Source organism: Tenebrio molitor, chromosome 2 (assembly GCF_963966145.1).
Source record: "Tenebrio molitor chromosome 2, icTenMoli1.1, whole genome shotgun sequence".
Lineage (NCBI taxonomy): Eukaryota > Metazoa > Arthropoda > Insecta > Coleoptera > Tenebrionidae > Tenebrio > Tenebrio molitor.
In genome coordinates, this window is record NC_091047.1 from 32,960,430 (window position 1) to 32,985,406 (window position 24,977).

The following is a 24,977-nucleotide window of genomic DNA, read 5'->3' on the forward strand; positions in this document are numbered from 1 at the left end:
CTTGATATGAAGCGTTTTAGCGCATTCAAAAAGGTTTGAGTCGTTAAGTCACCAACTAGTTCTAAATGAACGGCTTTAGTTGAAAAACAGACAAAGACGCAAATATATGCTTTCACAGTACGCTTACTGCGACCACGACATTCCTTGATGTAAATAGGCCCGGCATAATCTACGCCACTGATTGAAAATGGTCTGGTTGGTTCGACACGGGATTTGGGCAAATTGCCCATAATAGGATACATAACGCTTGGTTTGACTTTAAAACATTGCAAACACTGGTGCAAAATCTTGCGTACCACACTGCGTGGAGAAATTATCCAAAAATTTTGACGTAACGCGGCTAAAGTTCCCTGAACACCAGCGTGCAGTTGCTCAATGTGCACGTGTTTGACTAACGTCTTAATCAAATGGTGATCGTTTGGTAGCACGATGGGATGTTTGACATCGTAAGTTAAGGATGAGTTTTGCAACCTACCTCCCGCGCGAATTAAATTATCATTCTTGTCGAGAAAAATATTTAAGCACAGTAAACGTGACTTCTTGTTAATCGGTTTGTTTTGTTTAAGACAAGCTAATTCATCGTTGAATGCAATTTCTTGAATTAAACGCATAATGGCCTTCATGGAATCTTTTAATTCTTCACATGTTAAAGAACTATAGATTTGCCTTTGGTTTGGCTTCCTACAATTGTTGATGAACCGTAATACCCATGACATTACGCGTTCAGTTTTTTTGTAATTTGAAAATTTTGTAAGAAGCGGTAGTTGTCTTTCGCGAGAATGAATAGTAGTCAGAGTGACAGTTCGCCGTTCTGGAATTTCAATATCCGAAAGGTTTATGTTAGATACGGGCCAAGTGTCGTTGTTTTCTGACAGCCAATCAGGACCGTTCCACCACAGTTTATTAGTTTTTAGTTGACCAGGTAAAGCACCTCGGCTTAGTACATCCGCAGGGTTACTTTCGCTTTTGACATGATACCAATCTTTCGCATCCGTTAGCGTTTGAATTTCGGAAACTCGATTTCCTACAAATGTTTGTAAGTTTGAAGATGTAGAGTTTATTCATGCCAGAACGACTGTGGAATCTGTCCAGAGAAATTGCTGATCAATTTTGACATTTATCGTTCGTAAAACTGTATTAAATAATCGCGACAAAATTAAGGCGGCACACAGCTCTAAGCGTGGTAACGTAACAGCTCGAAGAGGAGCCACATGAGATTTAGCGCAAATTAAATGAACTTGATGATTGCCACTATGATCGGTTGTTCTTAGATAGACAGCAGCGCCATATGCGATTTGTGATGCGTCACCAAAACCATGTAGCTGCACCTGTACGGGGCTTGATTTTATTATGTTTCTGGGAATTTCGATTTCGTTTAAGTGAACGAGTTCTTGCAAGATCCTAACCCATGCACAATAAATACCTTCAGGTAATAGATCGTCCCATCCAATTTTCAGACTCCAGCATTGTTGAAGGATTATTTTTGCTTTAACTACTACTGGCGCCACAAGACCCAATGGATCGAATACCTGGGCAGTTTTAGACAGGATTTCGCGTTTTGTTAGTCTTTTCAGAATGTTACACTGTTTTACCTGATACCGTAACGAATCGTGATTAGGATTCCAAAAAAGCCCTAACGTTTTAGTGTAAGCATCCTTATCGAAACTGACGTTGAGATTAGGCTCGTGACTATCTGGAATTAGTGCAGGATGATTGGCGGCCCATTTACTTAATAAGAAACAACCATGAGCTAAAATTTGAATTATTTGATCTCGTAAAGTGATTAGGTTTTCAAGTGAGTCTCCTCCCGTCAGAAGATCGTCTACGTAAAAATCCTGTTGAATTGCTTTAGCGACTTCCGGGTACTGATTTACGTTTTGAAGAGCTAGTTCTTTAAGACATCTTGTTGCTATAAAACTGGCCGGTTTTGTACCGTAGGTTAGAGTGGTTAATCTATACGTTTTTAGCGGATCTTCGGTGTTCTCGCGCAAAACAATTCGTTGATAGTCAGTGTGATCGGGATGTATTTCTATCATGCGGTACATTTTAGCTATGTCCCCGTTTACGACGTATTTAAAAGTTCTGAATCTCAACAAAATTGCAAAAAGCTCTGGCTGGATTGTAGGTCCTGCCATGAGATTGTCATTTAGACTCAATGCATCAGCTGAGCGAAGTGACGCGTTAAAAACAACTCTTAACTTGGTCGATGTAGAATCCTTGAGTACCGCGTGATGAGGCAAATATGTACAGTTTAGTTTATTTAATTCGCAACCCGGAACTTCCTCCATATGACCCAAGGAGATGTAATCCCGCATGAATTGCACATAATCTGATTTTAGTGTAGGCCTTTTGTTTAGGTTTCGTTCCAGATTGTTAAAAAACTTTACAGCACTATCGCGGTTTGACTTGAGAATTGGAGGATCATTTTTTAATGGCAGTTTAACAAGAAACTTTCCGTTTGTTTGTCTGCACGTATTTTGAATAAAATGTTGCTCGCACATAATCTCTTCATTTGAAAAGCATTGTTCTAGTTCCAAGAATTTTTGCACCTGGTTCTCTAAAATGTCGCTTACCGACGTTAGAGAAAGTGAGCAGGTGCTTGAGCTATTGTTATTGTTCATATTTAGTGACCCACCTGCAATGAAACCTAAATGGGTATTTTGCAGCATTAGTTTGTTATGGTTCTCAAGTGTTATTTCTTTGCGGTCTTGACATAAAAGGTTCCAAAACAAATCAGCCCCGATAAGTAAGTCTACTGGTGCAGTTTCTAAGAATTTCGGATCGGCTAGCTGTAATTCCTTTGGAATATTTATTGCAGACATATTTATGGTCACCAGGGGAAGATTTTCGGTTATTTTTTCCAAAACAAAACAACTTAAATTCGCCGAAAACTTACTGTACCGAGATTTGATGTTTACCTGGACGGCCTGTTTGATGTTCGTCGAAATTTGACCAATTCCACCAACAGTTATATTTACGGCTTTTTGCTGTACACGTAGTTTTTTGGAAAATGATGACGTAATATAACTGTTCATGGACCCTGCATCCAGGAGAGCTCTACATTTATGTAACTTATTATTACGATCTTCTATGAGAACGATCGCAGTTGATAACAAGATAATTGATGATTGGGACCTCATAGAATGAGCGTTTAAACTTTCTACCTGTGCTGGTGTTTCATTGGTTTGCGTGATTTGTCTTTCTTTGTGAAGCAGCGTATTGTGGCTTTGATTGCATTTACGTCATTTGAATTTGGACTGACAGTTGTTAACAAAATGATTGGTTCTTAGACAATTAAGACATAACTTCAGGTTCCGAGCTTGAGCGTTTCTTTCCTCTACATTTAATTTTGTAAATTCATTGCATCGGAAGATTGTATGATCGTCATTTTTACAAAATGTACAATTGTTTGTTTGTGGCAACATAAGACGTAGTGCTTCGTTTTTGTGACATATTGTTTTTTTGCATTATTGTGATTCGGATTGACGTTCGATTTGGGGTGCAACAGATTTAAGGATTCCAACAACTGACATTTCCTTTCTAAAAATTCGATCGTTTGACCGTAAGTTGGAACCTCGTCGGTTAATGTAGCCTGCCATTCTCTTGCAAGATTGTCGTCTAATTTGTCCACAATTATTACGACTAGAAGAGCGTGCCAAGTATCAATCAGTACTTCTAGCTGTCTTAACGCGGCAACATTTGAATTCAACGTATCTAAAAAACACCTAAGTGACGAATGCGAGGCTTTAATTACTTGGGGTGCCTTTGTGATGGCTATTATGTGATCGTGAACGATCAGCCGTTTGTTGCAGAACCGTTTCTTTAAGATATCCCACGCTACATTATAATTTTCTGATGACACCGTTAATGACTCGACTGCTCGCAAGGCTTCACCAGATAAACATGATCGCAAATATTGGAAACGTTGACAGTTGTTTAGCATGTTGTTTTCGTCTTCAATAATGGATTTAAATGAATTTTGAAATGACAACCATTCCTTATAGCAACCAGTGAAAGATTTTAAATTTAAAGTTGGCAGATTCAATTTGATTGATTGATCACGATTAGAGCAATGTGAATTAGCGCTGGAACAACTACCGTTAGGATTCGCTGTGGCCGCAGTGTGCGGTGGAGGCGTCGTTTGTCTAATTTTTGTTTGAATTTTATCATCAATTCATCGAGATCGAGATACTTTAAATCAATTTCGTCGCGGTCCTGAGTCTGTGTCTCAATCGCCTCTGATGAAAGATCGAGTGATTCAATTTCAGTCTGTACCTCGTCATATTCTTTGAATATTTGTTCGATGAATGTTTTTCTAGTTTCTAGTGGAGACACATCATTATCATTTGATTGAAAATTAGACACAAAGTTCTGAATACGCGTAATTCTAGCTTTTAATGAGGTTCTTTTCCTTTTTAGAGCCTCTAATTTGGCAATTGATTCATCTAATAAGGATGTCTCGGGCATAATGATTGATTTGATTTACGTGATCGAGATGAAAATTTGCGAAATTAAGAACAATTGAAAAAGTCGTACGTAGTAATGTAGTTTGGAAGGGAAATCGAATGGATTGAGAGCCACTAACCTTTGTTGATGTCTTGAGTGATGATCGCTTCGCTGCTACCCAATTCGGTGACTATTCGTGCTGCCCTTTTGCCCTTGCTGAAGGTGACGAAATCGTTGCTGCCCTCTGGGTGTCGAAACTGCTTCTTGAATTGTTGATGTATTACACTTGTTATTACACTAGACGACCGTCGTGTGATATGGATTTAATCATCCGGCTCGAAGGACCAAAAATTATGAACGATTAATCACTGTTGGGTGGTGATATACTCGTAGCCGTTCAAATGATATGGCCGTCTTTGTATAAATACTTAAACTTTATTGTATGACAAAATGTTGATGTACAAGTGTTAAGTACCAAGGATAGTGGTAGACTCTGGTTTTTACCGCTATATCTCGACTTAAATAAGGGTGGGTGATTTCACCCCTCTCACAAGAGAAAGTAGGCAGGAGTACCTGCTACAGTACCTGTTTCTAACAATAACGTTCAAAACTACATTATTTTGTACAACAATGTTGAAGTTTTCCAAATTCTAGTAGAAAAAAGGTAATTCATATTACGGCAAGAATAATTTGAAGAGGGAGTAAAGTATGCCAGTTTTCGATGGTGGGACACTTGATGGATGAAACAACAGAAGATGTTAGGAACAAGAGCACGAAGCTAATGTGGCAGTTTTGCCTCAAGTATCGCCAGAGTTTCCAATTCAATAATTGTACTTTTCACTTTTGATGAATAAATTGTAATTTACGTTATAAGTCCGGTAGGTTACTTGTAACAGTACGAGTTAGACATTATGGACGAGGCGACGCGACGTTAGGAGCCGAAACAAGAAAAATAAGAAATCCTATGTGAAATACAAACAAAGAAAATAATCTTAGCTTAGAGGACAGATTAACAAAAAAGTCAATACACAAAAATAATGCTTATTGTAAAAGAAGACAACTAAAACAATACAGGGTGTTTTCGAAGTTGAGGCGTTCCTTGGAACGCGAGGTACTATACATTATTCTTAAGAATTTTAGCCTAAATCTTCTTAGCAAAATGTTTGTATTAACGGAGATAATTGATTGTATATTTTTATTGTTTTTATTGCAGCTGCATTCTGATAACGTGATAACATTGCCCATACATTAGCAGCGTAGGTATCTGTGAGCTCATTATTTTCGTAATGATAATGCCATTCCGATTAATTATATGACAACTCTGACAGTATTTTTGATTAACGTCCATGCTCATTTGATTTTTTTTTTGTCATTTCTAATTTCTAACAAATCAGCGCAAATTTGAGCAGAACCGGTTTCAAAAATTTCAAAAAAATTAACTTATTGTATCTTCACTGCCGTACACATTTTACCAAGGTGATTTTGGCTATAACTCTTTAGAACAATGCATACTATCACATGTTAAAAGGAACACCTCAGCTTCGAAAACACCCTGTATGAACTAAAGATGTTATTGCAACAAAAAATAATTACAAAAATAAAAGAAAGAAATCAAATATCATTCAGAAGAAAGAATTGTTTTGCTTTTGCACGGAAGCTGTTTACTATTTTGCAAGTTCTGAATAATTCTACGGTGTTGAATAATCTAATGACGTGATACGTAATTTGTATATTAAAGAACAAGTTTTATAAGGGTTGATTTGGCACATTTGGTGTAGAAAACGAGCCGTAGGTGAGTTTTCTATGGAACGAGTGCGCCAATGCCCTTATAAAACGAGTTTTTTTATGTTATTTTTTCAATTTTTGAATAATGAAATTAACTCAAAATTCTAGGGAATTTTGTATTAATTGGTAATTCAAGGTAACGGATGCAACTACATCTGCAGCAGATGTTAAAAAGTAGAGTTTGAACGTTAATATTGGAAGTTTTTTGGTGTAAATGACAATAATACACTGAAATATTGATTAAAAAATTTCTTAGAGATCTATTACCTAAACCACGAGTGCTTTAATAGATAGCCATAAACGAGTCCAACTTGAATACAATAATAGACCTATTAGAGACGAAAATTCGAAAAATGATCTTTTCGTATTTCCACCTGTAGGTACTTGAAACATTTCTTTTCATCATGATTTATTTTAGGGCCACGACATCACGCCCGAACTAAGAGTGAAAACGTCGGTGAAATTCCGTGACGGCGTCGGCGACAGAGCCTCTACAAAATCCAAATCGAAAGATCCGTACTCTTTGGAGTTATTCGAAGAGGACAAAGCGGACCGACTGAAACGGACAGACTCCGAATTGAGCAACGCCAGCGTCTTGATCACCAATCAAGGAATCCATCTGATTTCTAAACCTCAAAAAGAACTGAAACGGTCCCTGTCGCAACCCCAATTTTTCAGCGGGGCCAGACTGAAAGGGCGCTCCAGTCTGTTGAATCTGAACCGACGGATCAGCTACAAAGGCTCCACTCAGAGTCTCCTAGATACGGAAAAGTACGAGAGCACCTTTTACTTGTACTCAGTGCTGTGGGCTTGTGTCATTATGTTGTTCTGGAAGAACATTATCCTTCTACCACTTCTACCTCTCCCAATTTTGTTATATTGCATCAAACACGCCGGTAAATATTTCGGATTGTGGAATTGGTTGTACGAACGTTTGCAAAATGCGATCATCGCTGTCAATAATTGGTGTAACGAGAGACATGACGCTCTAGTTCCCGTACCCATTCGAGGCTTGTACAGAGTTGTCCATAAAGTAAATATTTTTATGAAGACGAGCATCAAGGAAAGCATTGACACAGTTGCGAGTTGCGTTGTCATTTTCGGACTCATTATATTCCTGACTTGTGCATCGATTTTTATAGTTTTTCAGGTTAGTCGACAACGTTTTCAACAAAAAAAAAATTAATGCTAATAAATCAATCGTTTCAGATTTATGCCGAAGCCATTATGATGGTACAAATGACTGGAAACGTGATCAATCAGACGGTAGTCCACAACCCGGAATTGAGACAACTGTTGCCCCCTGCTTGGGACGACACAGTCGACTCGATTTTGGATAACGCCTATCAATACGGGAGGGAGGGCATTTCCAAAGCTGTATTTTTTTAATGTCTGTGTTTGCTGTCTTTAAGCGATGCTTTCAGGTTAAAGGCATGATGACAGATGTGGATTCTGCCAAGTCTGAAAAATTGGAAAAGCAAGTCTTGGAGTTGTGGGATAGAGTGTATCAGTCTTGGATGTCTTCGGATGATACGAATGGACCCAAAGTGACTCAAGATGCTGTGCGAATCTCCTGGGAAAATTTTATGAGCGACATTCAAAGATCACCAGGTACGTATTAATTATAGCCCTTTTTAGATTAATTGAAGGTTTCATCTTTAATTTAATTTACTGACAAAAAAGAAAATATTTTCTGTGTATTTATATTGGTATTTTTAACTTAGTGTCCATTTTATTAAAAATTGTGTTGACATTTTCTTAGTTATCCGAGTATTTGTAAATTTTAATTTTTTGTAGTGTTTTTTCTTGGGTTTCTGGATGATTAAAATGATCTGTTTTTAAGTCGACCTTTCGCTTCTTTATTATTGCAGATTTCTTGGGACAAACAATATCGAGTAGTTGAATAATGAACAAGCACACAATTATAATGAAAACCTATAATAAAATATTCTTAACCAATGTCACAAAAGTAAAAGAAAACTTCAATTTGTCATTTATCGCAACAAATAGATATAGGTAGTCAAAATAAGGCTCTGCATCTGAAAGGATTGTTAACAAAAAAAAAACGACCTACGTTTTGAAAAATTAATAGACGACCACAAATTTCTTTGAAACATCAGGTGTCGCTGTCGCCGCCATCCTAAAGGCTGATTTACATCAGGCTGGAAAAACTGTCCCATGAATTCGAAACAAAAACGCAGCAAAAAAAGCAGAATTTAAAAACAAAATAAAACTGAAGCAACTGTTAACAGTAGGTACCTATAGGCCGTGCCAAACCCAAATAACCTCCACCTGTTGAGTTCAGTTGGTGAAAACAAAATTACACTAAATGTATAATGGCAATTTTGATATTACTAGGATGCTAGACCAATCAAATCTAAGTACACAACGTTGCCGGTTGATTTTCTGGGTAGAATGGTGAATAGTTGGTAGTTATTTAGTTTTGGCAAGGACTATACCTACCTACTCGAGACAAAAACTACAACAAACTTGCGACACAACGCTTGTACAGTTGTCTACATCAAGGAGTAGGTAGTCTTCAGTGCTGTTTTGAAGTGTCTTTTTCTGATTACGTGAGTGGTTTTTGAAAAAAATATCATATGGTTCCTCAAACACATCAAAAACGAAGAAGACTTGCTTATGTTATCCTCTGGTTTTATCGTCCTATCCGCGTTATCGAATGTAAAGAGAAACGCAGGCGTTTCTGGGTGGGATCAACATTAAAGAAACGAAATACAGATGGTGTTGACAAATTTTTGGCCGATTTGTGTAGTGATGATATTGGAGTAAGTGGTGAACTGCACAGAGTCGACAAAATGTGGCAGAACATAGCAACACTTCGGTATTTACCGACACTTGGCGGGACATGGAACAGTTTTTATAATTCGAAACTAAACAAAAACAAAACACAAAAGTTGCAAGAAATGTATTAGAATTGCCACCAATTTGTCTTCAAACAGTGAGTTGATGTTTTGGTTTTTGTTGTGTCAGCTGTCGCCTGCACAAGGTCGAAAATTAAGTTGGGGGCGAGAGCGACAGCTTATGTATTTTTTCGTTCAATCTTGACATGACGAGCCACGTGGTTGAGGTAATTCGCCGAGCACCGCTGTAAACAATGTAACGGGTGTTCAAATGAATAGTTCATCAAGTTGGCTATGGCTTTTTGATGATAGATGCTACAGCAAAAAGGGGAAATAAAACAACTACTACATTTGTTGGACAGATCGCGAAACAACACAAAAGTAAAAGCAAATGTAATTTTATTTTAATTTGTTGGATTGCGTTTTTCCAGATTTTTCTTCAAATCTTCCAGATTTGTTTTCAATTGAAATAAACAAAAATTGTTCACATTTAATTGTTTTTGATTCATACTTTCTGGTCGTGGAGAATTATTAGTACTAGATGTCGACCGTTTTCATTAAATGTTTAAGTTTGAACGTTACTGAGGTTTTTTTTATTAAAGAGTATACCTCTATAATAAATTATCGCATATAATTTTTTTGAATTTTGTTCTATTATGTCAACTGGAGCGTTTACAAATTCGTCATTAGGTATGCACTAATTTTCGAGTTATTTGAAAAATATGAACGATAGGAAAAATGAGTATAGTTTGGCTATGCCATATTTAAAAAACAATAACGCGCTTTTTTAAATTTTCTTAGGTTTTTTATTGCTATACTGGCCAGGTTTCGCCAAGGCTACACAGTTAATTTGCCTATCTTTTTCAAATTATATAAAATTGAAATAAAAAATTAATACAAAAGAAAATGAAAAATGAAATAAAGAACGTGTTTCGTATTTTTTATACCTATATTTTTTATTGAAACAAAAAACCGGGCGGTTAGAAAAATAAAATGTTGTCCATTGAACTTAAAATAAAATTTCATCGTTTGCTAAATGCCCGTGGCCGTTATTTCGGAAATATAAAATCTCAAATCATTGAATGATCGAACTTTACTTGCTGCGACGTACAATTGAAAACTGGTTACCTAACTAAAATTCCAATTTTTTCGAATGTTTGTTTTTGAGACTTATTTATTGTCATCGCAAATGCAGCTATAATTGGAAATTGACTTCTTTGAAAATTAAATGGTAAAATAGTACCTGAATATGTTAAATTTATACGTGGAATCAAAATTCTCTTATTGCGTTCGGTTCCAGTTAAAACTTCGCAATCAATAGCATTGCGATGCATTAACTTGATGCGCACTCTTGTTCCATTGACTAATGCTTCCTTTGTACAGACTGTCTATAAAAGAATGTGGGATCGCAGAGGGCTCTGGAATTTGAATTTGCCAACCCCTTTAAATTCGTCGACTACTAACCGCCAAATCCGCCAAATTGTCAAATATATTCACAAGCTGTCAACACGAAGTCAACTTAACCTCATTTCCGCTTTCGAAGTCTTGTTTTGTTGTTTCTTGCGTTCCTGGTCTGCTTATTGTTTAAAAAGAGCTTTTTTCAAAGCTAGATAACTTCCGGTGGTGTTACAAAGGTATTGTCTTTATCTGTTTTTATAATTTTATTACCTCTCAAATATTTTAGAAGTAATTGCTAAAATGGTGTTCACACTTGAACAAAATAAGTTCATTATAATGTCTTATTACCGCAACGGTATTAAAAGAGACGGAGAATGGACATACAGCGTTCAAGCTTGTAAAGAAGAATTTTTAGCCAACTACTCGGACCAAAATATTTTAGAAAAGTCCCTTGCAGCTCACATTAATCGAATTGTTGATCGTTTTGTTGCTACTGGTAGTGTTGAAAAGGGGAAATCGTCAGGTCGTCCCAAGGTGATGGAAGATGTAGTTGAAAACATACGAGATACTTTAGAAGAACATCCGAGAACATCCCTTACAAGACTGGCTCTTCAGACTGGTGTACCTCGCAGTACATGTCATAAAATTGTTAAAAAGAACATTTCCATCCGTACAAAGTAACAACTGTACAAGAGCTCCTGCCTAATGACCTTGAAAGCCGCATAAATTATTGTAACTAGTTTCAGAATAATCTCAATAATAACAGATTGTTAGACTTGAGTTTCTTCTCAGATGAAGCTTGGTGTCATGTATCAGGATACGTTAATTCACAAAATGTTCGCTATTGAAGTTCTGAAAATCCACATGTGTTTGTTGAAGCCCCCTTACATCCAATGAAAGTTGGCGTATGGATTGCAGTTCCGCGCAGGAGACTTATTGGTCCTATATTTTTTCATCAAACTATTAATGCTGAGAGATACAGGGAATTAATTTTGAATGAATTCATTAACCAGTTAGATGATGAAGAGCTTCAGTATGGTTATTTTCAGCAAGACGTTGCGACACCGCATACAACTCAAGCAAATCTACAGTATTTAAGTGACTTTTTCGGTGATCGTGTCATAAGTAGAGGTACAAATACGCCATGGCCTCCGCGTTCGCCGGACTTAACTCCCTTAGACTTTTCTGTGTTCGGCTACTTGAAAAATGAAGTGTATAAACGACAAATGAATAATTTAAATCAGTTAATGGAAGAGATTACCAACTGTTGTCGTAACATCAATGAACAGATGTTACAAAATATTTTTGAAAATAAGAAAATGAGAGTAAGAAGATGTTTACAGCAAAATGGAGGACACTTCGAGCCATTTCTTTAATTTTCATTGTTACATTTTTTAATTAAGTCACTGATGTTATTTACCTTCTTCTTAAGTGTTCAATAAATACGTAATTTGTTGAGAGAGTTGAGATCTATCAATAATGCATTTCATTAATTTATTTTTATTTTGTAAGCGTTAATTTTGTCAAGCTAGGCAATAGGCAACCAGGAAAACCAATTTGTTCGGGGGTTGCATATTGTAGCTCAGACAAATATTCGATTTCTGGTGAAAGAGTCGGCAAACAATCAAAGCCGACTTGGATCCCACAATCATTTATAGACACTCTGTATTTAAGTTTCTGATCAGTAAAACGTGCAATTAACTTTCAATGCTAACTTATGTGGTGGCAAACCACTAATAGTCAAAGAATTTTGTATTTTACTCCAAAGAGTTTTTTTTTATGAATAATCTAAATAAACTTCCTCTTGGAGTGTCCCCGAAGAAGAAGATGAGTCCATAACTCCTTTATTTATCGGAAGATTTTAATTATTTATACACCAAATTAAATGGCTCTAAATAGGCTATAAAAAGCCCTAATAAATTCACATATAGGTCCAAGGGCTTCAGGGCTAAACTGTCAAAATATTTTTTTTCAAATGCAAACACATAATTTTTTTAACACTTACCTCTGATAGAGATTTTTATTCTAAAGAGAATAGTGTATCACAAGTATACACTTACCTACCCAAAATACAAAAAAAAGTTAAAAAATGCTATTATCGTCGATGCTTAAACTGTGCTCTGTACGTGCAATCCCAAATGTTATTACATATCTGTCATTTGTTTTTTCAACTAACTTAATTTGGTTAATTTATTACATTGTAACGCAATGAATTTTGATAGCTTCTCGCTTGATGCTCGTCATTTGTTTCAAAATGTAGTGTTATTTTTTTAAATTTTTTTCTTATATGAGGTTACACATGTCATACATTATTGTTTTCAGACTAAAAATCTCTATCAGAATTACTAAAAAAAGTATGTGTCCGTATTTGAGAAAAATATTTTGACAGTTTAACCTTGAAGCAATTTGGGGTTTACGTGAATTTAGTACGCCATTTTGTAGCTTATTCACAACCATTTAATTTGGTGTATAGATAATTAAAATCCTCCGATAAATAAGGGAGCTATGGATTTGTCTCTTTTTTGGGGGACACTGTATATTATACTTACATAAATTTTATCTTTCTGCACTCCTTCTCCACATAAACTTTAAGTTTTAACTATGCCAAATCTCACACTCCTGTGCGCGCAATTTGCTTAAAAAAGGGTACAAAGGTTTTCCTTCACGTATTAATATATAGATTATTACATGGTCGTGGATAAAATAGTCTGTTACTCGGTTAGAATGAAAATTCGATCTACTCGTGGGCATATTGAACGAACTAAAAACTTAAGCAAAGTGTATAAACTTCTGTTTTAGACTTTGTCGGTAGGGTATCGCGTATAATTCATTTTGTTAGAAAATGTTATAGTCTGCCCAACGATATTTTGCGTTTACTACTCTAATCCCCTGTTAACTTTTAACCCTGTGTCAGTCATTAGGTTTTACGGTTTTACCTACTTTTATGGCTTTAATGGTACTTTAAAAGGCAAAATCATAAACGCAAAATATCGTTAGGCAGACTATACAGGGTGTTTGAAAATTGCTAGTACAAAAAAAAACTGTGGCATCTAGAAGCCCTAAGAAATCCTAAAAACCAATTTTTAATTTTTTTAAACAAAAGGGATAAAGTAACCCTATCCCAGCATATTTTCCGCCTCAGGCGGGGAAGAATTTTTTAAACCTTGGTAACCAAGCGTGATAATGAAGGACTATACAACAATATGAAAAATAAATATTTTTTTGCAAGATTTTGGCAACTAACAATGGTACTAACAATTTTAACCCAATTTTTAGTAATTTTTATCTCGAAAACTAGAGGACTTTTACTAAAAATTTTTTTTGCCGATGACTTTAACTCACCATCACCAATTACCAGTATTTTTTTGTACTAGCAATTTTCAAACACCCTGTATACATATTTCTTAAGGAATAGTTAAAAAAGTTTTATTAAATTTTTGTGAGGATTATTTTACTTAAATTTAAATTTATCAAAATTTTGTTGCCAACTTGACAATTACAAACATAGACTTGGACTAGTAACAAAACTTGGTGATATACAAATCCTTCCAAGTTTCAATACCCAATATCAGACCTTTGCAACATATTTATTTACAGAAATGTTCAATTTGAACGGAATTGTCGACTTTGCCAAGCAAAACGTAGGGACCCTCTTATCACTCTTGGAGTCGGTCTGGTCGATCGTTAAGGGCAACATCGGTCTGGTCCTAGGCTCATTTAGCGCATTTCTATCGGTGATTCTAGGCGGAGGAACGGCAGTTCTCAATTTCATTTTGAACGGGGTAAGTCCTTATCGATCTTGTCTTCCATCTGTCTAAACTCGCCTCTTTGCAGATCGTCTTCCTTACAACACTTTTCTACCTCTTAAGCTGCAGCGGCGACCTCTACAAGCCAGTAGAATTCATGACTAACTTTTCGAGTAGCGGTCGACGTTTCGGCCATGCTCTTGAAGGTGCAGTGAACGGTGTCTTCACCGCGTCATTCAAAATGGCAGCCTTTTACGGCTTGTGGACATGGTTCATTCACAATTTGTTCGGAGTGAAGATTGTCTACTTGCCGTCGGCGTTCGCGATGATTCTCGGGGCTGTCCCTTTCTTGGGCACTTATTGGGCTTGTTTTCCGGCAGTTCTGGATCTGTGGTTGGCTCAAGACAGGGGTATAGAAGCAATATTGTTCGCTGTTTTCCAGTTCTTACCGACTTCCATTGTTGACACTACTATTTATAAGGAGATTAAAGGGTAGGATTGTGTCGTTAAGGGTAGTTTCTATTTGATTAATTGTGTTTTTGCAGAGGTGGTCATCCGTACTTGACAGGCTTGGCAATCGCCGGTGGTATTTTTTGTTTAGGTGTCGAAGGCGCCATTATGGGACCCCTCCTGCTCTGCGGCTTGTACGTTGCTATCGATTTGTCGTCTAGCCTGTTTAAGGAGTCGCCATCAGAAGAACCGCTGAATCTTAGGTTGCAATTACAAAATAGATAAATCGGTTTTTTACATTTTTGTAGAATAAACTACTAATAAAGTTACAACCGCCTAATCAAAATGCACGGATGGCTTATAAATGTTATTAATGGTTAATATTGATTTGCACTTGATTTTTATATTTTATTTATTGTTAACACTGCAACATGTTCTCTTGAATATTTAAATAAATCGGAAGTTTTTTTGTGCTCTCGAGTCGCCTTAAATCATCCATCCATAAAATGAACTACAAAATATTCAAAAAAGAAATCATGTTCCTGTTCATGTTCTCTCAGTTCACATATTAATTGTCAAAAAAAACGAAAACATTAATTATAGCTGTACATTACTTCTTAAAAATGTATTTTCTAAATTCTTTCTTATGGATTTGTGTCCTCAGAAAAAACTATATTCACAAGAAAGTTTATCGATAAAACTATGTACAACGACTAAGGAGGAGTAAATATTGATTTTCAGAAATTTATTTTTATCGTTCAAAGTACATCATATCCTGCAAAAAAAATTATGTCCATGAAAATAATTTTAAATTGAATTACTCACAATTAAGAAGCAAGCTCCCAGCACCACTGCCTTTATCTGGACATCGAGATCCATCGGAAAGTTAATCCTAAAATCATCAGCATCCGTAAAGGCCTCTCTTGCAAATCCGGACCACTGTTTTGTGATGCTTCCCAATTTTGCGCTTCCATCGACCGAGATGATGTCGAAATTGACGTCGCCCCAACCACTGACACCAGAACATGGTCCTTGTATCCGTAAAACAAACTCTCCGTTTGCGTTCTTTACAGAAAAGCCCTGAGAGTGGAAACTCCAGTCTTGTTCGACTGTCCCGACAAGATGTCCAGGGGGTAGAGTCACCTCAATCCTCTGCAACTCTCACTTTTATCTGAACATGACGAACAGAAAAATCATACCTGAACAGAACAGGAATAATTGTAGTTGTCGCCTGCTAGAGGACGGTAAAGATGGATCACTTCGTGCTTGTGGCTGTCAAATATTCTCAGATGGAAGGGACGCGTTGGACCACAATAGTTTCTTGTAAACCAGTCGCTCTCTTCTCTAGCGTAGTAAATGTGTTGTCCTAAGTTATTTTTTATGTGGTATTTATTTCGTGTCTCGATTCCAGTAAATGCTAATGCCAACCTAATGTAAGATTTTGGAATAATCTTTTGTAAATAAGTATAGATACCTTCTAAATATTCTGATTTTTGGTGTATTAGTAACTGATTGATCATGCTGAGATACTCCAAACCTGGAGGAATGTGTACAGCTCCTTGGGACATATTCATCCAACCACCTGTTTAAATACGTCATTACTATTCTTCCAATCTTCCAATAAATAAATATTTTATTAAAAATAGCAAATACCTGATCTACTGTTTTCTCAGTTTGGTTGTAGGTCGTAAAATTTTATTGCATTATGAGCCAATCAGGGTTATTACGGTGACTCTTGGATATTGTTTATTAACGGATAAACAGAAAATAACTAAGAAAATTCGGAAGTCTGTTTATGGTGGCATATTGGTTATCTGTCCTTGATTCGTTATGTTGGAAGTTTTCAGATTATTGGAAAATAACCAATTTTACGTGTTTTGGGTATTACTGTGACAAAAGAGGTTACGACATCCAATGTTTGATATTGGAAAATTTAAGAACGATCTGGGGTGGTCTTATTACTGTTGGATATTGGTTATTTCGTATTGTAGGTATACCTAAAAGTGAAAATGGATGTAAATTTGTTATGTCTGACTTGGTCTGACGTAAAACATGAAAAGTTTTGACATTTTGCTGGTTTTGGTAACATCAAAATTGACAATAAGAAGGATGAATGAAAGTGTAGAAAACTTGATGTAGATACTAGATTTTTTTGCAATCGACTGTAATTATCGTTTGTTGGCACAGACTATGCCTTTTTATTTCATCCAGGGGGGGCAACTAATAGTAGTTTATTTGACGAGTTTGAGTGTAAATTGGATTTTTTTGGCACTCGTGGACCTTTAAAACGCTCGTTTCACTCGCATTTTAAACTGGCCCACTCGTGCCAAAAAAACCCAATTGATACACGAACGAGTTGAATACAACGTTTTTTTGTTCGACGAGCCCCTTAAAGGCTCCAAATCGCTTAAAATCTTTAAAATTAGCTTGACGTTTCGTTTTGACAAGTAGTGACATTTATCAAAATCCGTTCACACAGGAGAAAATTCTCAATTTCTGACAGTGTCGAACAAAAAAAAACATTTTTATATAATTGATTCAAAAAATTGAAATTCACGCATAGTTATCTGTGCATGAAGTGGGTCATTTTCTTACGTGTCTTTCTTTTTACATTGTTAGTAAGATCGAAACCGTACAAAACAGTGTGTGAAATGCAATTTCACGCATACGACTATTTCTGTTTTTCATTTCACGCACTGTTTTTTATTAGTTACCTAGCAACATGGTCACTGCATTGAAACTTCAGAGTTCCTTCAAAAATTTGAATTTTTAATTTCAATTTTTTGAATCAATTATAGAAAAAATATTGTTTATATTTCGTGCGCGAAGATGTTTTTGTGCATTCAAAGGCTTATACTGCCTCGACCTTCGTCTCGGCGTAAAAGACCTTTTCATGCACAAAAAACACTCTCTTCGCGCACTTAATATAAAAATAACTATTACATGACGTCAAATGTTAGACAAATGGTTAACGAAAAAGATAAAATAAAACTTCTGAAAACATGAGTGGAAGCTTCAGTTATCCTAAGTTATAACCACGATGATGATTGATGAGACATTTTGCCGAAACTCCAACAAACAAAGTTGTGTGTAGTAAATCTATTTACCATTTTCGTCCTTCTCGTTTGAAAAATGAGATTCTATTTTCATAAATACGGCATTCTTCAGTAAAAACATTTTTTAAATAAAATGAGGCAAATGTCACTATTGACAAGTGCAGTTTATTAAGTTAAGCTGCATGTTTTCAGAAATTTTGCTTTTCTGATCAAATTGTATTTTTTTGAAGACATGTCATTCATGTCAAATTAAATCGTAAATCCCTAAAAATATTGCCTGATTCTTTAGGTTGGAGTTGGAGACATTGGAGAAGGCAACTTCGTATCGTGTTTCTATCCAACATCTGAAATTTACCAAGGTCACTTAAGCGTTACCAATGTGGACACCATAATAGGGAATTTTTTAATTATTGAAATATTTCAATATCCAATGTTGCTTTCCTTTCAATATTGGTAAATAACCAATGGTCACCATAATAAGCCTGATTAACGACCACAATGGTTGGGTTTGAAAAGGTTGGGAAGCGACGCGCGCCATTTGCCGAACAATGCATACACATGCTGATTAAGTGATTAACGTAGCCCGTTCGTTTGAAAGTTTCCGATTTCCCAAAATCGTATAAATATGAAAACTGGTAGCCGACTATAATGGACTGCTCCAAGTTCAAATAAAATATTTTCAAAATGGCGACGCTTCCGGAAATAGCGGAAATCGACGCCATCTTTGTTTTTTTTAATGGAAAGGCCCCGTTTAGATTTTAAATTTCGATTCTACGTTATATTTTGAGTTTAGAAGTCCCTTTTGTTAACACTTACCTGTCATCGTTTTTGACTTATGTCATCTTTTTCACAAAAAAGCGGGGTTGCAGGGCTTCATTAAGAAATGCAACTATAACTCCTGACCATTGAAAATACAAAACTGATTTTTTTTTATTTGAATTCTTACAGGTTTGGCCGATCTTCTACGCCACTAGTGACATTTTTTTAATGTTTCATATGCCAACTGCAATTTTTCAAATTTGATAATTAAAAAATGTCGAAAACTTATTTTTTTCAAATGGCAACTACCATTTCTGATACTAGATATGAATGTAAAATTTAATTTTAAGGTCAGTTTTATTAGAATATTAATATTTAGAAATTACGCCAAAACCGCTGGAAATAAGCATACACAATGTTAATAAAACTGGCCTTAAAATTAAATTTTACATTTATATCAAGTGTCAGATATGGTAGTTGCCATTGAAAAAAATGTAATTTTTGACATTTTTTTATTATCAATTTTGAAAAATTGCAGTAGGCGTATGAAACACAAAGAAAAATGTCACTAGTAGCGCACAAGATCGGCCAAACCTTTAGGAATTCAATAAATAAAAAACAGTTATTTATTTCCAATAGTTCAGGAGTTATAATGTTTTTAATGAAGCCCTGCAACCCCGCTTTGTTGCAAAAAAGATGACATTGGTCAAAAACGATGACAGATAAGTATTGACAAAAGGATATTCTAAACTTAAAATTTCACATAGAATCGAAATTTGCAATCAAAATGGGGCCTTTACATTTAAAAAACAAAGATGGCGTCGATTTCCGGTATTTCCGGAAGTGTCACCATTTTGAAAATATATTATTTCTAAGTTTTTAGTGCGTAATTTATTTCCAGTATTTCAGGTATAATAAAAAATAGCGTAAAGTATTCGTGGATAACTGGTCTTTAAAACACTTGCTCTATTTCGAGCACTCCGGCTACGCCGTCGTGCCCGAAAACTCGCGCGTGTTTTAAAGACCTTGTTATCCACTCATACTTTAATACAGGCTTTAATACGCCTCAACCCATAACTTTGTTATTTATTACCCGATTTCAATGAACAAAAAAATCAAAGATATGGTTTTTCAAGCGCTACAAAACAGCCATAAAATGTTTTTTTTTTGGCGTTATCTTCAATAGCTAACGATAGTCAACTTTTTTTTTTTTTTAATGTAGTTTTTTAGGCTTGGTCTGGTAAGGTTTTTTTTTCTGGATCTAATGATGTATTGAAAGTTATCATTTGGTTCATAGCTAACTGAAAAAAAAAAAATTTTTTGTGGTTCAGCTTATAAAATTTTTAAGAGTGCCGTGAAAAACAATCGGAATACAAAGTACGATAAATGTCATATAAACGTCAGCTTAGAAGTTTTCATCTGATTTTTTAAACTTTTTTTATTTAAGTATAAAATAACATAGTCAGTCATGCAGGATAGCAGTCATTTGACTATTATTTTATGTTCGAGTGTAATAAAAATCGTAATTAGTCAGAAACAAAAAGATAATAAAAAATTATAAAAATTATTATTATTATTATTTATGTTTTCCAAGAAAATAATAATAAAACTCTTCAAGATTGCACCTGAAAATTTTCAAACTCACACTTGACATTTGTTGCTATTTGTATTCCAATTGTTTTTCACGGCACACTTGAAAATTTCATAATAAACTGAACCACAATTAAAAATTGTTTTATTTTTTTTCAGTCAACTATGGACCGAACGATAACTTTTAATACATCGTTAGATTCAGAAAAAAAAAACTTTATCAGACTGAGCCTAAAAAACTACATATGTCCATTAAAAAAAAAAAGTTGACTATCGTAAGCTACTGAAAATAACGCCAAAAAATAATTATTTTATGGCTGCTTCGCAGCGCATGAAAAACCATATCTTCGGTTTTTTTGTTCATTGAAATCGGATAATAAATAAAAAAGTTATGGGTTGAGGCGTTTTTTATCAAACAGCCTGTATAATATTTTCTATGAGCAGATATTTATAAAAAACTGTTTTTCTTCAAACGTCCGTAAATTATGACATTATCCTGCTGCATTGATAATGCTAAAGTGTCACTTCATTGTCCGAATTTTCGAAGGGACCCCTGCAATTCGAAATTCTGGTAAAAAAAGCGCCACTGATCAAAAACGATGGCAGATAAATAAAAACGACCTGTATAAATTTGATTCATAATTTAGCATAGAGTTCAAAAATAAAATCAAACTGGGTAGTTTCTATTTAAAAAAAACATAACTTTAGTGTTTTTATAATATTGGGACACTCTGTATATATACCGCAATATTTTCCGAATATGCAGTAGAAGCGTAGCTATCATCTAGAAAAAAGAAAAAGTTGATATCTTTAATAACAAATAAGTTATGGAGCTTTTTCGCAACTCTGGGAGACCCTGTATGTATACTATTTTTTTAAAAATTTCATGTTTAAATTTTTGCATCAGAATGTGGCTAATGACGTATAAAATCAATATCTGCAACCCGTTTCGAAAAATCTTTGATAGTTTTTGAATTATATCGATTTTAATAGAAAAATTGCTTTTATTGGTAGTTGTTGGCTTTTAGGGTTGTAAATTTTCCTTAACAATGACTACCCTGTAAAACTGACCTGCTTAGGTGAATTTACGATAGGATTTGTAAAGGTCCCACTGCTGTGGCAATAAAGACCTTATTGTTAAGATATTGGGATATTATGTCGTAAATCATGAAGCAAATACAAATTTGAATATCAAAATGCGTTTATTTCAATAATACCATATGCTAAAATTGATTTAACATGGTAAAATTGTGTGAAAATACCTGAGTGTGCATACAGGCTGTTTGATAAAAAACGCCTCAACCCATAACTTTTTTATTTATTATCCGATTTCAATGAACAAAAAAAACAAAGATATGGTTTTTCATGCGCTACGAAGCAGCCATAATAGTATATTATATATTGAGGGAGAGAAATGCATGATTTTTCCTAAGGTGCAGTTTGTAGACAGAAGGCCGAGCCCCTAATTAACTTATAAATTCCATTTTTTGATATTATGTGCCTTATGGATAATAAATTAGGTCTGCAAAATATGAAAGTGAAATCATAATTTTTAAGGTCAATTTTGCCACCGACGGTAAAAGATTAATCACCCTGTATACAATACAACTCTGTTTATTAGAATATTACCTGGTACCTGCTCGTGGTAAACTAGGATTTATAAGCCCCGCAAGATCTTTAAGTTAAATGTTACGACCTACAACAAAATTGAGAATACTGTACCATTGGGGACAAAATACTTTGGTCATCATTTTTCCGTCACTTCAAAAAAAAATTATGTAAACCAAGCATTAACGTCAAGTCAACATCGATGACAATTTCGAATTCTTGACTTTTCTCTTGTCAAAAATATGCCACCTTCCACCGTTCAAAAATTTAGAATTGTCTCCCTCGCTTCTGAGGGATGTCCATGAACCAAATTGCCTTGTGGAAACCTTTTCAAGTTTTCCTCCTGGAATTTCTCATTCAGTGGCCCATTTTTCGATATTTAATATTTTGCAATGACGAGTCTGACAGTGACAGTCAGTGACAATGGTTGACAGTAAAAGATAAGGTTAACCATCCTAATGCTTGATTTACAACTTTATGTCACTCAAATGACTTTGACGACCAAAGTAATTTGTCCCCAATAGTACTATGGCGGACAAAAAATTTTGAACGACTTGTTATTCCTTTGACATATAAATGTAAAACTGGCTTTATGGTCAACTAACCTCATTTTTTATTTTTGCCTTTCTTGTCATGTCACCAGTGACAGATTAGTCAATCATAGATTAACACAAAAATTTTGGTGTGCCTATGTCGGCTCACGAATGGTGAACGTGGATGAATCTTAATCGTTTCGTCTTTGCCGTCGAAATTGCGAATGTCGCTGCAGCCCCTAGGCTATCGAGTGGTGTAGAATGTAGATACGTACTGTTACGATTTAAATCGCCGCGCGATTGTAAATCTTCGCGATTTTTCTAGAATGTTCTAGAATCCATCGCGACGGAAACGTACTCGGACTTCCGCCGAAAAAGCTGCGCACAGAGGGGGTGGAAGCTATAAATCGGGGGAACCAGAGACAGAACGGGGATTTTTCACGACCTTTTGCCGGGGAGTGTTGTCAGTGCCTGGGGAGAGTCAAGGGGACAGTGATCGAGTGAATTTGCAGGGCCGACGAGACGACGTAGTGGAGTTCACGAGGGCCGTTGGAGACGATTCGTCTAAGTACCACCGCCCACATCGCCAAGCGGATCACGGACTTCACTACGGAAGGTTCCAGACCGAACGCTTTTGCGGATCAGGATCTCGTCGGGTCCTGTCAGTCCAGGTCGTTCCCGGACTCACCGGAAGGTGCCGGATCTACCCTCCAGCAAGTCAGGAGCAGTGGTGACACCCCATTTTCCACAGGCCGTAGCTTCTCAAAGTTTTCGGTTGTATTTTGTCACTCCGTCGAACTAACTGAGCGTTTTGTATTTAACTATAGTCAAGTTTCCATTGTCACTCATTATTTCGACGGGTGAAAAGTTCTATCAAATTCCTTAATTTGTATATCGCGTTTAGGATTTATAATTTGTTCCACTGTTAAAGTTGCAGTTTTGTCATAAGACGCGTCATTTCAGTAATCGTACTAACTTAAGAAAAAATTTCCTTATCAAGTCCGTCGGGTTTTTATATTCACGAACGATTATCAATCCGTGAGTGACCTCGCCAGGAATTGTGTATCGCGCTCACCGAACATTTTTTTGCGCGTGGTTCGTACCGGAGAAAAACATCTTAACTTCAATTTTTTTTTTGGAGCGAAGGAAGACTTGGAGGACCTCCCCGCTTATGCGGGCGGCGTAGCCGAATAGCGACGTTACGTAGGACCAGTCGGCCTTCCTCCTTCGCTAAAGAAGGAATTTTTTTTTACTGTTTCGCCGGTACTCGTTCGTTGAATATCTGGGACCCGGAGGACCCTCCGAGGAGTTAGGGTTATTCCATTTTTGTACACGCCATAGGGCTAGTCAGGCTTCGTTGTTTTCTTTTTTTCATTTATATCATTATTTTCATTGTTGACATCTGAATAAACGATTAGTTGTAAGATTGTGTATCATTTCCCGTACTCCGGGCTGTTCTCACCAATTTTTCAGCTTCAGTCGGCGTTTCTCGTGGTTCGCATTGTAAACCGAGTCGAAGCCACGACTTGTTCGTTATACCCCTGAACATTCCGGATTTGTAACCGGTAACAGGGTTGCCCAGTTTCGGGAGCGTAATTTATAACGTAACAGTACCTATCTAGTTCTTAGAGGTTTAGCATCAACACAAAATCAGGAATGTCGTCATCATAGATGAAACCAAATTTAGTTCTATTTACGTCAAGACAGAACGACCCAACAGGTTGTATTTTGGTACGCAAATATCAAAAAATTCAAACTACAGATCAATCCACAATACTAACAAATTACAACATTTATTTATTAAACTTAAAATTAAAAGTTTAAAATAAAAAAAACTTTACAACTAAAACTGAAGAAGTCAATATTTGATCATTGCTCCATTTTGTTGTACAACCAAGAGCAATCTATTCCTCATGGACAGGCACAGATTTCGGTGATAGTTCGGGGGTGCCTCGTTCTGTTCCACGGAAGACACCAGCCTTCTTCCAGAACCTGGACGCCGAACCACCTTCCCAGTGTGTTCCCACTTCCGCATAATGGCAAGGATAGTGCCCTTCGATAACCCTAAATTCGTTGAAATTTGCCCATACGACATACCCCTCTGGTGAAGGATTACTATTTTGGCTTTAGTAAATTCAGATACGGCTGGCATTGTATCACTAAATTATTATTATAAACTTGAGAGACGTTTACTTCAAACCGTCAATTTTTCGATTTAATTTATAAACGTCATAATAACAGTAAAGGGCAGCTTACATTGACATTTTTTGATATGCCAAAATTTGATCGTTCAAAATTTTTTGTCCGCCATAGTACAGTTCATTTCAAAATTATCGAGTACACCTCAAAAATCAAGAAGTCGATTTATTACAGTTTTTTGCACATGTAAAGATGCCTTTTTGAAATTTGAGCGGCATATTTTTTATATAGGTTAGGTAAGTTTGACAACATAAAATGTCGCTGATATTTTAGAACACCATAATATTGTCTGTTTTATCCTCTGTACAGTGCTCTTCGCGATGTTATAGTCCTGTGCTACCCTCCGGATCGACCACCCTTCTTCTAATTTGGAAAGAATGAGCACTTTTGCGTTTTCGGTTAGATTAGGCATTTTGTTTGTCAAAATTGACATTGATCATTGACAAAAAAATGTAAGTGCAATTCACACTGCAGAAAATTAGGTGTACTCTATAATTTTGAAATTAACTGTACTACTCCGGACACGGAATCTTGGCCAACATTTTT

The 24,977-nt window shown here is 35.9% G+C and overlaps 2 protein-coding genes across 3 annotated transcripts in view; one reads left to right on the plus strand and one right to left on the minus strand.

Moving 5' to 3' along the window:
- LOC138122978 (transmembrane protein 245) overlaps positions 1–15,034 on the plus strand; it is a 32,694-nt gene extending 17,660 nt beyond the window's left edge. Inside the window, exons 4-9 of the mRNA XM_069037428.1 lie at positions 6,650–7,381; positions 7,441–7,608; positions 7,656–7,842; positions 14,088–14,272; positions 14,325–14,728; positions 14,782–15,034. Of these exons, the coding sequence (XP_068893529.1) occupies positions 6,650–7,381; positions 7,441–7,608; positions 7,656–7,842; positions 14,088–14,272; positions 14,325–14,728; positions 14,782–14,971 (1,866 nt within the window). The 3' untranslated portion in view covers positions 14,972–15,034. The remainder of the gene's footprint in view (positions 1–6,649; positions 7,382–7,440; positions 7,609–7,655; positions 7,843–14,087; positions 14,273–14,324; positions 14,729–14,781) is intronic.
- A 382-nt stretch (positions 15,035–15,416) lies between these two features.
- Positions 15,417–24,977, minus strand: part of LOC138122987 (phospholipid scramblase 1-like) — a 36,581-nt gene continuing 27,020 nt past the window's right edge. The window contains exons 1-5 of one of the 2 annotated variants that reach the window (XM_069037446.1): positions 16,340–17,150; positions 16,161–16,268; positions 15,886–16,103; positions 15,512–15,838; positions 15,417–15,461 (exon numbers count right to left, since the gene is read on the minus strand). In XM_069037446.1, coding sequence (XP_068893547.1) covers positions 15,438–15,461; positions 15,512–15,838; positions 15,886–16,103; positions 16,161–16,260 — 669 coding nt within the window. In that variant the 5' untranslated portion in view covers positions 16,261–16,268; positions 16,340–17,150 and the 3' untranslated portion in view covers positions 15,417–15,437. Of the gene's footprint in view, positions 15,462–15,511; positions 15,839–15,885; positions 16,104–16,160; positions 16,269–16,339; positions 17,151–24,977 lie in introns of those variants that run through there. The other variant, XM_069037445.1, reaches the window with a different exon arrangement.